Genomic DNA, 15,045 nt, shown 5'->3' with positions numbered 1-15,045 from the left:
GGTTCAGTATTGGCTGCGTGCCACGCAGTACGTCAAAAACAGGCAAATCATACCGGCTGCGCACGGCTGCGGTCCACCAACTCCGTCCCCTCGTGAGCTCTCGTGTGATCGCGCGCTATAATGTGCCATTTAAAACAATGAAAAACAAACGGAGTCTATACTCATCAGAGAAGCAGAGAGAGAGCACATTTTTTTCTTTGCATATTGATATTTTAGTTATGTCGGTCTCTTAATTCCAGATTGACTCCATCATGTTGAGATCAGGGCTCCGTGTGTGGGGAAGGGGGCGGGGCCCTATTATGCCCTTGGTTGTGTCGGTGGGTTTATAGCTTTGTGCACATTTAAAAATTATGGCACATAACATCTCATAGAGCTGTTATAAACAACTGTTAAATAATCTGCAATATTTATAAAATGGATAGCGAATTATATACTACACAAGCTAAAAAACAGCGTACTTGGAATTGGTGTCTCAACACTGCAGATTCCTGTGCCCAGCGCAAACTGTTTGTTTTTCTATGAAAAGTCATGTAAAATGTAGGAAAGAAAGAGAAACGTCTCGAATACACCACCAGGTCGAAACTTGTGGGTGTCTCTATTCTCTTTCGTACTTTCCCCTCGACTCTGTATACAAACCGACATTGTATGTGCGCCGGGCACGAGAATTTCTGCGGTGGAACCACTTCCAGATACGCTTTTTTTTTTTTTCGCTCAAAGTTGTCAGCACGTCGTGTGTTTGATATCATTGCCAGAAAAACACACATAATAGGACACCTTGCAGCTTCGCTTTTAATGCTGTCCTTATAATAACGATCTGCTGCATCGTATATCACTTTGTGACTTTCCACCTCCATGATGAAACGTTCTTCGTCCATGTTTGCTGGTGTTTAAACCGTGAAAATCGACCTTCAAAGCGCCGCATGCGTCAATCATTGTGTAACTTGTTAAACTGTTGCTGTGACAACTCATTGTGCGTAAGTGAGCAGCTGGAGCGGATTCGAGTGGACTCAATGAAGCATTTAATAAAGACAAGCATTTTTTCACTTTTTTAAAAATGGATTAGGCGTCTACTTTTTTCTAGTTTGAAAATAATTATGTTGTAAAGTAACATGTTTAAAACTTATCATAATTATTGCATTTAAAGTGCTTAAAAACCATTTAAAAATATATATATACATTAAAGTTTTTTAAATTATTCTTTGGGGAAAAAGGTGAAAAATGTCTTATGTGTATCGTTTTCCAATGATAAAAAAAAAAAATAATAATAATTGGGGGTGTGGGGGGCGGGTTCTGGTCCCCATTAAACCCAGAAAAATGAGGGATCACTGTATTTTAGTCATCTCAAAATGTGTTTGTCTTCATCTAGTTTTTGCTGACGAAAACGTAAGACTAATTTCGTCTAGTTTTAGTCGATGTTTACTAATTTTTTTCTCCACTCCAAAAATGATTAATGAATTTCCAACTATTTCAAATGAATATTGACAGACGAGCACATATTGTAGCATCTACAAGGACCATGCTACCTTGGTGATAATACACAGCAGGAAAACAGTTCATTATTTTCAAATAATTATACCCACCTGGACGCCACGAACTGTATGTAAAAAAAAGTTGAAGAGTTGAATAGGACGCCCGCCATTAGCATTAGCCTAATGCTAACGCTGATGCTATGCTAACGCTACGAGTTATATTTAGTGATGATAACCCACAGACCTTTAATGGCTAAATTATCATTGCATATTCTATAGCCAAGCTGATGAAACATATCTTATTGTGTGTGCAAGCCCTGAGAGTGGAAAGGACACTGCGCTAGTGGGTGTGGGGGGGCAGCACGTCACATGAGTGACACAACCAGACACTGCTATGATGCACCCTAACTACACATAAAATGTCACATATTGTGAACATGTGATGGAAACTATGGTGCATTTTCATCTCGTTCTTGTCAGACGAAATCGAGCATTAGGCTCTTTATGTTTTAGTCGCCGAAAACACCTTTTTAGCTTGTTATCGTCTTGTCCTCGTGAAAAAAAGTGTTCTTTAATTAAATATTTTCGTTATCGTCGTCGTTGACGAAATCAACACTGGGGTAATGAAGTGAAATGATTTCCAACACCTGATAGTAGTTGCTAGATTTGAAGCTGGGTTCATGTACACCTAGCTCGGCTAAAAAGAACACACAAGAAGTCGATGTAGCTTTTTTGGAGGTTGGTAGCTGCCCCTCCTAGTTGCTGAAAAGGCAACCCTCTTTATTCGGGGGGGGGGCAGGAAAGCACCATAGAACATAAAACATAGAATAGAATACATGGTCTACATGGGGGGGGCTTGTGGCCAAGGACAAAGGAAAGGCTCACTAGACAGAAGTTGTTCTATCTGGTGAACAGTGGCGCCACCAGTGGCCACCCCGCTTGCCAGTATATTGTTAGATTGTTTGAAGCATCAGTTATGCATTTCATCCCAAATGAATGCATTTATTTTGTTTTGTTAAATGTAGGGCTGTCAAATTTATCGCGTTAACGGGCGGTAATTAATTTTTTACGACTTTGTACAACTCATTCACGCATTGCCACAAACAGCCTACAATGGCGCCGTTTTACTTATACACAGAGATAGGAGGCAGAGTCGAGTAGATACAAGCATTCATTGGGGCCGTGCTTTCAATTGGCAAAAGCTTTGTCATCTCTCCCGCAGCAAGTATAAATATTGTGGGAAGCGATGTGGGGAAGAATGACAGGAGTTGATCTTTTTCTGAACACCCTGTAGTGTACCCAACGCAGAGAAGATATAGCATTTGCAGCCACCATACACAGTAATGGTTGCACCACTTCCCATCATGCATTTGGGCAGAACAGTTAAGTCGCTACAGTATCATTTACTGAATGCTCAACAAATACACTAGATGGAAATATTTAGTCACAATATACAAACTCACATTTATCATTTAAGAATTACAAGTCCTTCTAACCGTGGATCCCTTTCACAGAAAGAATGTTAATAATGTTAATGCCATCTTGTGGATTTATTGTTATAATAAACAAATACAGTACTTATGAACAGTATGTTGAATGTATATATCCGTCTTGTCTTATCTTTCCATATTAACAATAATTTACAGACAAATATGGCATATTTTAGAGATGATTTGAATTGTGATTAATTACGATTAATTCATTTTTAAGCTGTGATTAACTCGATTAAAAATTTTAATCGTTTGACAGCCCTAGTTAAATGTACACCTTATGCCTAATACAGTGCCTTGCAAAAGTATTCGGCCCCCTTGAACCTTGCAACCTTTCGCCACATTTCAGGCTTCAAAACATAAAGATATAAAATTTTAATTTTTTGTCAAGAATCAACAACAAGTGGGACACAATCGTGAAGTGGAACAAAATTTATTGGATAATTTAAAATTTTGTAACAAATAAAAAACTGAAAAGTGGGGCGTGCAATATTATTCGCCCCCCTTGCATTAATACTTTGTAGCGCCACCTTTTGCTCCAATTACAGCTGCAAGTCGCTTGGGGTATGTTTCTATCAGTTTTGCACATCGAGAGACTGACATTCTTGTCCATTCTTCCTTGCAAAACAGCTCGAGCTCAGTGAGGTTGGATGGAGAGTGTTTGTGAACAGCAGTCTTCAGCTCTTTCCACAGATTCTCCATTGGATTCAGGTCTGGACTTTGACTTGGCCATTCTAACACCTGGATACGTTTATTTTTGAACCGTTCCATTGTAGATTTGGCTTTATGTTTTGGATCATTGTCCTGTTGGAAGATAAATCTCCATCCCAGTCTCAGGTCTCGTGCAGATACCAACAGGTTTTCTTCCAGAATGTTCCTGTATTTGGCTGCATCCATCTTCCCGTCAATTTTAACCCTCTTCCCTGTCCCTGCTGAAGAAAAGCAGGCCCAAACCATGATGCTGCCACCACCATGTTTGACAGTGGAGATGGTGTGTTCAGGGTGATGAGCTGTGTTGCTTTTACGCCAAACATATCGTTTTGGATTGTGGCCAAAAAGTTCAATTTTGGTTTCATCTGACCAGAGCACCTTCTTCCACATGTTTGGTGTGTCTCCCAGGTGGCTTGTGGCAAACTTTAAACGAGACTTTTTATGGATATCTTTGAGAAATGGCTTTCTTCTTGCCACTCTTCCATAAAGGCCAGATTTGTGCAGTGTACGACTGATTGTTGTCCTATGGACAGACTCTCCCACCTCAGCTGTAGATCTCTGCAGTTCATCCAGAGTGATCATGGGCCTCTTGGCTGCATCTCTGATCAGTTTTCTCCTTGTTTGAGAAGAAAGTTTGGAAGGATGGCCGGGTCTTGGTAGATTTGCAGTGGTCTGATGCTCCTTCCATTTCAATATGATGGCTTGCACAGTGCTCTTTGAGATGTTTAAAGCTTGGGAAATCTTTCTGTATCAAAATCCGGCTTTAAACTTCTCCACAACAGTATCTCAGACCTGCCTGGTGTGTTCCTTGGTTTTCATAATGCTCTCTGCACTTTAAACAGAACCTTGAGACTATCACAGAGCAGGTGCATTTATACGGAGACTTGATTACACACAGGTGGATTCTATTTATCATCGGTCATTTAGGACAACATTGGATCATTCAGAGATCCTCACTGAACTTCTGGAGTGAGTTTGCTGCACTGAAAGTAAAGGGGCCGAATAATATTGCACGCCCCACTTTTCAGTTTTTATTTGTTAAAAAAGTTTAAATTATCCAATAAATGTTGTTCCACTTCACGATTGTGTCCTGCTTGTTGTTGATTCTTGACAAAAAAATTAAATTTCATATCTTTATGTTTGAAGCCTGAAATGTGGCGAAAGGTTGCAAAATTCAAGGGGGCCGAATACTTTTGCAATGCACTGTATATACAGTAGGGAGAACAAGTATTTGATACACTGCCAAAACCCATTGACAGTGTATCAAATACTTGTTCTCCCCACTGTACATAACATAATAAAACAGAATTGTTGTGGAACTCAAAATGTTGACTGGACAGTAGTGGACTATGCACATTAAATCATTAGTAACATCAAATATTACACAATACACCAAAGTATATCAGTAGCCATATCCTTAAGTCTTTCTGATAGTTTTCCCCTGACTTTTTTTACTGCAATAATATAATGAAAACCTGAAATTATGGCTTTTAGTTTGGGCCACCCCAGGAGTTTAAGTGGCCCCATCTGGCCACCCCTATGAAAAATTTCTGGAGGCGCCACTGCTGGTGAATACAATAAGGAAAGCATAAATGTTAACTGTATGCACAATAATTTCTAACAGTAGTCTGGATGTGTTTAGTGCACTTCTGACCTGACAACCATGCAGTGCGCGGCCGTCAGCACCCACTGGTTGTTGATGAGTGTACCCCCACAGAAGTGACGCCCAAAAAAGGTCAGACTGGCCTGCCAGGGCCACGCGCCATCGGGGGCCACATCACCCCCAGCAATTCGGTTGTTGAGATTGGCTCGCCCGCACACTACACACACAGAGACACACACAGATTCATGAAGTCTTCGCTGTACGTGCACTCTATAGACAAGTTTCCGAGGAACTTCTGCTTTACTTCCTTATGTCTGCCCGCAACTTCCGTTTTCAATTTTTTTACCATTGACTTCAATGGCGCTGGAGTGGCATTACTCACTAAAAACCCTGAAAAAACACCATTTGGAAATACCGCATCCTTCAGCCCTCTCGACATGGGAAGACAACATAAAGAAGTGGCCGAGGGTGACCACAAGTAAAATATTATCGTACTTTATTGACTCTATGGCAGTGGATGGAAACGCCAACAGGAACCTGAAAAGCTCCGAGGCATTCCAGTACCTCCACAGCCACAATGTTGGATGTGTCCTCATACACGAACACAGGAATTTTGTCCTCATGAAGGCGGATGTAGAACCAAGCCAGTGCCTCAATGCTCCGTAACACGAACCATGGGTGCTGTTAACACCGGAGGGAGACGTCGAAACTGCAGGCTGTACATGTATTGCGGGTCCCGCGCATCCGTGTAGCCATGCTGCTGCTGTGTCATGGAAGGTATGGGCTCCCATAGATGTCATAATGTATTGACATGAAACATCCGCCATTCACTGCATCACGCCTTCCTGAAGGGGCCCGTCCCACACTCCGCTTCATTTATTAGCAGTCAGTCACATGCAGCAATGTAAGGCCGGATTTAGGTTGAAAAAGTACGAAAGCTGTACTGCATACAAACAGGAAGGATTGTCTCAGGAGTGATTTGTTCGAGAATTCAAGGTAATTATTATATTTTTCGTACCATGGATACATTTTGAAACACTGTGGAAAAAAATCAATGGAAAAAAATAGCCACTACAACACTGGCATTATACTTTGCAATAGTTACGTAAAATACTGTAACTGCTAACTGCCCGTTTTTTTGCTTTTAACCAAAAATCAAGATTGTTTTACGTTCATATCTATAAAGAATTCAGGGATTTAAGCATTTATTCACAAGAATTTGGAGCGGAAAAAGCTCTTTGTTGAACTAAGGGGGCCGCCACAGTGACTTAGCTAGCAGCACATTTGCCATATTTACGTAAAATAAATGCTAACAGCCCGTTTTTTTTGTTGTTGCTTTTAACCAAGAATTGAGACTGTTTTACGTCCATATCTACAAAGAATTCAGGGATTTAAGCATTTATTTACAAGAATTTTCAGCGGGAAAAGGTCTTTGTTGTACTAAGGGGGCCGGCGGAGTGACTTAACTAGCAGCACATTCGACATATTTAGGTAAAATAAATGCTAACTACCTGTTTTTTTTTGTTTTTTGTTTTTTTTTTGCTTTCAACCAAGAATCGAGACTGATTTTTGTCCATATCCATAAAGAATTCGGGGATTTAAACATTTATTCACAAGAATTTTCAACGGAAAAAGCTTTTTGATTACATATGGCGGCCCTAGTTTGCTGACTGACTAGCATCATAGTTCTCAATATTTACGTAAAATAAATACAAACTGCACGTTTTTTTTTGTTTTGTTTTTTTTTTTGCTTCTAATCAAGAATCGAGACTGTTTTACGTCCATACAGTGGGGAGAACAAGTATTTGATACACTGCCAATGGGTTTGGCAGTGTATCAAATACTTGTTCTCCCCACTGTATCTACAGTATAAACAATACAGGGATTTAGGCATTTGTTCACAAGAATTTTGAACGGAAAAAGCTCTTTGTGTTTCCACTCGGTCAGCTTTGACGGCCACGCCAACAATGCTGGCTACTACGCCAGCCTTGAGCTCCCCGAGGGCATCTGGTCCTACACCAACCCCTACGCCGACGGCAACAAGCAAATCTTCCTGTACTTTGAGCCTGTGCATCTTTGGTAGAACATCTACAGCAGCTTCCACAACCACGGCTGTATGGTGCTGCCCAGGTGTCCTGGGACTGAAGTCAGCGGCCAGCATCATTCACTTTATAAAAAAAGATGAATCAAAACACCTATCTTTTTGAAACAAACATGTTTTTTAGGAGCGGCCTGGTTCTCAAGCCTGAAGGTGCTGGCCAGGTGGGAGAACTAGAAGTCTGTCAAGGCCGGCTACAAGCTGACCCAGAAGGTGCTAGCACTCTCTTCGATCGAGATGCAGAGTGTTGGGCTCATCATGGCGGTCGTCAACCCCAACACGGTCGCCGGGCTGAGGCTCATCACCATGACCACGGGCAAGGAGGAACACAGGAAGACGGCTGACGTCCTTGAGATGTTCCAGAGGACAAGGGAAAGATGGAGATGGGCCGGGCGGTTCTCAAGCGGCCATCTCTCCCCATGGCCCACATGGTATCCTTCGGAATGTCGTTGTGGGACTCCCTGATGTGCAGGAAGCACAAGAAGAAGCAAAGGGTTAGGTTCCTCTCCCTTGCCATGCACCACAGTGACAGCTTCAGGCACTTGCAGGAGTTCCTGGCGGTTCCTCTTCAACTGTTTTGGTGCGAACTTCTCCAAGGATATGACTTCAGAAGCAAGGAAGAACAAGGCCTTGGAGTGGCCTACCGGCAGTAAGAGGGGGAGAGTCGAGGAGGGCTGAAAGGAGATGGCGAGGAACAGGGACTTGAACAAGTCGAGGAGGCTGACAAGAAAACGCAAGGCATAGAAGGAGGCTATGTGATTGCTGAAAGACGAGGCTCACATACTGGTAACACCACATCGATGATTTGCACTGCCGAAATTATAGGACTATCTGTACAAATTTTATATTTATGTTTATTTAGATTTCATACTTTATACTTGCAAGTCACGTTTGAGATTTTAACTTATCCTGCAGTGTAAAGGGAGATGCTCCACAATTTCATTGTAAAACTAAATAATGACAATAAAGGGCTATTCAATTCTATAATAAGTTGTGATTGCATATAGAATTTTTTAATAATCTATTTATATATTATTTATAATTGATTCTGCATGCTTTTCTCAACTATTAAGTTTCTGATTTAAAAATTGACTGATTTATTAGCTGTTGAAAACTTGCAGTAAACAAAAGAAAAAAGCTGCTATTTTGGGCAAAAACTTTTATATGTTCAATATTGCTATTGATCCTGAAAATATAGGTGATTATCTCTGCATTTGGTGATTTTTGTGCATCTAGTGTAAAATCTGAGAATTTTATATTTATATTTTAAGTTTTGTTATACTGTACTTATATTAAATATAATTAATAGGGATTTTAAAAGGGAACGACTTTGAATTTTTTGATGCCGCTGCTCATGGAGACTCATATATGACTAAGGTAGGTGCCTGTTATGGTTTTAGGTCGCTAGCAGCTTTGGTTTAGAAAATATTTAAATTTAAGTTTTTGAAAATAGGCCCCCTACAGATCGGCCCTGTGCCCCGTGTCATGTCAATGTATTATGAAGCCTATGGTGCTCCAAAAATACGAAACCTAAAATCTGGCGCATGAAACGACTTGCTTTTGCTATTGATATTACGATGATGATTGTGAAGATTAATAATTTTTCGTTTTGGATGGCACCGCATAAATGCAAGTGTTACATGTTTTTTGTTCGTTTGTTTACAGGTGGAAAACGCTGTTAGGCAAAGGAAGGCTGGAATTACCGAGGACAGCGAGAGAAAGCCCGTCTGGAGGCCGTAATGTCCAGAGAAAGTTTGGCGAGGCTCCAGAGCTCTGCTGTCTGATATCACATTTTCGTATGCTATTTTTCCAATAATTTTATAAATTGTGATTTATTGATCTGTTTTGCACATGAACCAATCGTTTTAAATAAGAAATGGAATCATGTTGTTCTAATGTTTTATTGCGATCAATATCTGCAACAAAAAATAATGACGTACTATTTTTGTCAATATGTACACACATTGTAGTATTTCCTTGTAACAACAAAATCTGTGTCAGCCCTTCTGCATTCGGCAAATGTAAAATAATTTGTAATTCCACCTCATTTTGGTCACTCAAGTGGTCGGCATATCAATCTATACCTTACGTCAACACAGGCTGACAGGTGGTTATAATTTTGTCCACGAATGATCAACGAAGTGATAACAACAATCATCCGATCTCATCTACGTCTCATCTAGGTCGTGCTGAATCCATTTTTGAAGATTCTGTGGGTTCCTCTGGCTTGATTTCGCAGTTTTAACGTTGTCAACACGCTGCTAACTTCAACGGCAACTCATGAGATTTTTCTAAACCGGAAGTTCAAGGCAGACGTTGTCCAAGATGGCGCCACCCATGTTTCGCTCACGAAACTTGTCTATAGCAGAGTCTCAATTCAGAAATGCAACAAAACGAACAAAAACTGGCCCATAATCTGCAGGAAGTAATCCAGAATCGCAATGGGAAGTAACCCAAAAGTGTATTGACCATGTAAGCATTCCCACACACTTTCTCTAGAAATTGCATCTTCTACCTTATTTCATTATACACACTCTCATTAAATGTAACAAAAAAAAAACAAAAAACATGCTTTAATGAAATACTGTATGCATTAGGGCTGCAGCTATCGATTATTTTATTAGTCGATTAATCGATGAACCATTATTTGAATAATCAAGTAATCGGATAAGGAACATGAAAAATTAAATTACCTGAGCTGAGCCTCAAATGGTATAAAAAATAAATAAATGAGGATGAAACTTACATAGCGAAATTCCGCTAATTTAAATACTATAAAATGCTAATTATTTACAATGCTCTTAACAAATGGTTCAGACACATATTCCCACAAAAATGGGCTACCCCTAAATTAAATAGCAAATTTGTTAAAAAAAAAAAAAACATTAGCTCAAACAAAATTGTAGCTTATGTTGGTCTTAACAGGGAGCACCTGGATTCAGCCATGTGAAATGAGGTAGACTAGAAGGCAGAGTATCCACCCAAATCAATAAAACCTGCAAACACTTTCAAAATAAACCATTACAACGCCACTTAAATTAAATTTAATACTCGAAGCAGCAAAATTTAATTCGAATCTTTTTTTCTAATCGAATACTCGAGTTAATCGATCGTTGCAGCATTAGTATGCATTCTCAGTGTTTGGACACAGAATGGAAAGAAGCAAGTATATAAGGAAAGAAGGCAGGATAGCTGCGACTCACCATCAATTTGCCCTCTGCTCTCTGGAAAAAAAAGACAATGATTTCAATTCCTCTTTTAACATGCTCATGTTTCACAAGAGTCATCCAACATTTGCTAACATGTCAAACTTAATTCACTGGTTACCATTGACAATGACAGTTGTCAAACAATCATAAAAATAACCAAAGTTATCTCTCCCAGTTGGTATTCCAATTTCAGCCTTCAATATGTTGGATAAATTGATATCCAGGTTTATATGGCAGAACAAAAAACCGAGGGTAAGACTTAAAACACTCACTCTTGGGAAGGGGAAGGGTGGTCTCGGACTTCCCAACTTGAAATACTATTTTTGGGCAGCTCAATTGACAGCAATTGTAGCTTGGATTACCAATGACAAAGAATCAGGATGGGTGACCATAGAACAGAGTTCACTGCCAAATATGTCATTATCTGTCTTGGTGTTTTCAATTAAAGAAACCCAAAATAAAGCGCATATAAGAAATGTGTAGGAAAAACACACCTTAAAAACCCTTTCACGGGCAGAACAGATTAATGGGAATGCGGATTTTCCCCCCGCAATATCTGGTATTTCTTTTAGGCAAGGGAGTATGTTTGGTCTTAATATTGGTAGGGACGATATAACAGTATAACCTGCATGTACATTTTTTTGCTGGGGACGGGACATTAATAAGACCAAACATATTTGGTGAATGGGGGTCAGGGCTACATTTCTCAACAATATAAACCTAATTAATTCATAGGCTAAATTATTAATGCCAAATAAATCTGTATTGACCTATACTAACTTTCGCACTGCAAATTTATAACGTTTTAATCTGATAATTTTTGTTATATCTAGTCAAATAATTTTCTCAATCTTTTTTTTTTTAGCGTTAAAGGCTAGTTAACAGATTAATGCGTTGGATTCTTCCGCTTATTTTAGGGTAAACATTACTATTTGTTGGTCATTTTTCACCTAAATGAAGAAAAAAAATATTTTTAAATAATGTTTTGAACAATATTCTTGAATTAAAAACATTTCTGACAAATAAATTATTCTTTTAAGATTAAATATACAATTTTTTTGCTTAAAATAAGTCTTAAGATTATTTTCAGCTAGCTCTTTTTCTTATTTCAAGAAATCTAAGTGAGTAAAATCGACTTGAAGCACTTTAACAGTAGCAAAATTAGTAGAGTGCCCCCCACCTCCACAACATTGACGTCTTTTTACATTAATTACAGTGGCTGCTGCTGGAGGGAAAAAAACTCCTAATATCCCTCGTCTTTGAAGGGGGCGGGGGAGGCGGCATTTGTCGGGCTGTGAATGCGTGTGTGTGTGTGTTTGGGGTCAAGTCATCTTCCAATCAAACGTGTGTTTGAGGGAAAAAAATGGACCGGCACATTCAGCGAGTGAAAAGGGGTCAGTGTAAGTCTGAACATAATGAAAGTACTGTGATTCACTTAATAATGGTAGGATCAAGTCTATCCTTACAACATATAGGAAGACAATATGACCTATAAAATGACCTATATAACTGAAGTCATTAAATAATGCAAATAAGGCTGCTTAAAGGTTGGTGGGGATAATTTGATCATCCTGAAAAGTTGGTAGTGTTATGTCCCTACCGTCCCTATGCAAACCTACGCCCTTGCTTTTAGGAGATGGGCGAACAATAATCTGAAAATTATTGATCAGTTATTCCATGACAATGTTCTGCTCCAAGAAAAATTCTCTCTACCACAAAGTGATATGTTCAGATATCTTCAAATTCGACATTATATTACAACTCATAAGGACTGGGAAGTTATCAAGAACGTGCCATCGAATTTGGAAACATATTTCATAAATATAATCAAACACAAATTGCCTAACAAAATCAATGTCTCTCATCTATATAGAAATCTATTGATGGATTTAATAGATAATACTTTCCATATAAAAAAAAAAAAGGGAGCTTGAGATGAATGTTATAAGTGAGGATTCGGAATGGGGGAAAATATGCACTGTTTGCCATAAAGGGATTAATAGCAGCACATGGAAAGAGTTTGATTGGAAGACAAAAACGAGGTTCTTTAGAACTCCCGTGGCTGTCTCTAAATTTGTAAATGACCCAAATGTAATCAAGTGCTGGAGAGACTGTGGGTTGATTGGTGACCATACTCATATATTTTGGGACTGCCCGAAGTTGCATGCTTTTTGGAGGGGTGCGAAGGATGTAACTGACAGAGTCCTAGGTTTTGTATTGGAACTTACCCCAAAACAGATTATCCTGGACTCAACCCCTGAGGAGGTCTACATTAGGGAACAAAAGTATCTCCTACACATACTATTAATGATGGCTAGGAAAATGGTGACTATTAAATGGAGGAATCCACAGCCTCCCACAGTGATGCAGTGGAGTCATAAACTAAGGGAGGTGTATGAAATGGAAGCTATACGAGTTTCCAGAAAAGACGCAGGCCTATTGAAGAGTATCAATCTTCCTGAAAAGAAACCCAGAACATGCTGTAATTATATGAATAATGAGTCATATGCAAATGTGTCTGTTTTTCACTCACCATGTCTATATATATATCTATACACTATTGATGAAGTTGTCAAGGATTGTCTTGTGTTGTAGTGTTTTGTGTGTTAAGTAAAAACAAAGTCCCCCCCAAAAAAATACCCTAAATTAATATAAATTGCAATTTTTGATTTATTCACTGCATTCACGGACTGAATAATAGCTGCCAGCTCCTCCGAGTCCAAATGTATTGGACGTCTACTGCCGTCAATGGTAGCCAATCAGGTGGAAAAGAAAAATCAAAATATTTAAATTCAATTTCCTCACGCAATATTAAAAAATATATCTTTATCTACACTTAGGAGGAATTGCAGGCAGCAAGTTATGTTTAATTAAAAAAACACAAAAATAAAGAAAAATAAAATTGAAAAGATGTTTTTGTTATAAAAATTAAACTAAAATGAAAAGGACTGAAAAGCAACACTTTGTACCTTTTCATCAATGGATCAAAAATCAATCTCCCGGTAGCTTGCAGATGAATTAAACAACATTTCTCTTTCCAGCGGCTGTGTGATGGACGAATATTAGTAAGGTATTGAATCCAGTTATGGCTAAACAATGGCATATGACGGTGAGCAACCGTGTGGCTTAGTGTGGCTAACCCCCCCCCCCCCCCCCCCCCACACACACACACACACACACACCCCACCCAAACTCGTCAGCACTGACGAGTTGAGTTTATGGGAGGGGCTTCATGTGAACGAATGAAAGCCGGGCCGATATAAAAGAGGTGTCATTCAACTAGTTGTCAGTCGACATATTATCCAAGTGTTATGAGAATATTTGATAAAGGTTGAAAAGTTTCCTAGTGTTGCTTTAAACTGTATTATGTGTTTAAAAAATAACTCAAATATGTTGAAATGTAGGAAGGATTAATACAAATAAAATAAGAATATTACAACCACTTCTTGTATCTTATCCCTGTTAGTAGTTCAAAATGACTGAATACCAGTATTACATTTTTTTTGTCGAGCTGTAAGATTTGATTCTTTTTTTTTCAATCCTGACAAATAGCTCAGAGTTTAAAAAGAAAAGATTAATAAAAATCTCAACTAAATCACAAACTAAAAAAAAAAAACTAGAAAATCCATTTTTAAAACTAATTAAATACTTATTAAATCATGGGGGACAATTAAAACTAAATAAATATAAAACCGTCACGACAAATTTAAAACAATTATGACTGCTGTTAATGACAGAGCTAATCTTTTGTGATATTTTGTTCCATTATGCCCTAGCATAAATGTTGTAACACACTCACAAAAGGCTGAAAAAGAAATAACAGAAAATACAATTTGAAAAGGATTGTTTGAAAATAAGATTTAACTAAAACAAATACACAGACAGGTGTGAAATATTTAACCTTTCAGTAGCAGCAACAGCAACAGCAGCAGCGGTAGCATCCTTTTTGAGACGTCGATGACTAACAAAGACAAAGAAGACACGCTACTTACCTTTATATATGTCCCCGGTGTACTTTGCTCACACCCACAAAACCTGACTTTTCATTTCACTGACGTTCATCATCGTTTATTGGACCACTCCCTCGACTGACGGTGCCAGAACCGCTCAATAAAAGCAAGGCAAGCAATTCAGCAGCACTTCTAAGTAAAGATGTCCCGATCATCGGGTCCGATCACGTCATTTTCAAAGTATCAGAATCGGCAAAAAAATATCGGACATGCCTTTTTTTAATATATATTTTTTTTAATTTAAATCATTTTCTAATTGTATTTAACGTTACAGACAAAATGTCTTACACTCATCCAGAGTAGTTTTGGCTTAAAGTAGGGCTATCAAATTTATTGCGTTAAAGGCGGAAATAAATTTTTTTAATTAATCACATTAAATAATTAACACATGCGCTGCACGACCCACTCACGCATTGTCGCGTACAATCTATAAAGACGCCGTTTTACCTATAGAT

At 38.7% G+C, this 15,045-nt stretch overlaps 1 protein-coding gene across 5 annotated transcripts in view; it reads right to left on the bottom strand.

Annotated features, from left to right (window-relative positions):
* LOC130931994 (tryptase-like) overlaps positions 1–15,045 on the bottom strand; it is a 31,783-nt gene that overhangs the window by 7,138 nt on the left and 9,600 nt on the right. For 2 of the 5 annotated variants that reach the window (XM_057861320.1, XM_057861323.1), the window contains exons 2-4: positions 14,482–14,541; positions 10,575–10,595; positions 5,325–5,490 (exon numbers count right to left, since the gene is read on the bottom strand). The exons of 1 other annotated variant lie outside the window; for it this stretch is intronic. In XM_057861320.1, the coding sequence (XP_057717303.1) occupies positions 5,325–5,490; positions 10,575–10,595; positions 14,482–14,541 (247 nt within the window). The remainder of the gene's footprint in view (positions 1–5,324; positions 5,491–10,574; positions 10,596–14,481; positions 14,542–15,045) is intronic. 2 more of the 5 variants (XM_057861322.1, XM_057861324.1) reach the window with 2 other exon arrangements.

This window comes from Corythoichthys intestinalis, chromosome 16 (genome assembly GCF_030265065.1).
Source record: "Corythoichthys intestinalis isolate RoL2023-P3 chromosome 16, ASM3026506v1, whole genome shotgun sequence".
In the NCBI taxonomy this organism is placed as follows: domain Eukaryota; kingdom Metazoa; phylum Chordata; class Actinopteri; order Syngnathiformes; family Syngnathidae; genus Corythoichthys; species Corythoichthys intestinalis.
Note: the sequence above shows the minus strand (reverse complement) of the source record. Positions and strands in the feature narration are given on the sequence as shown.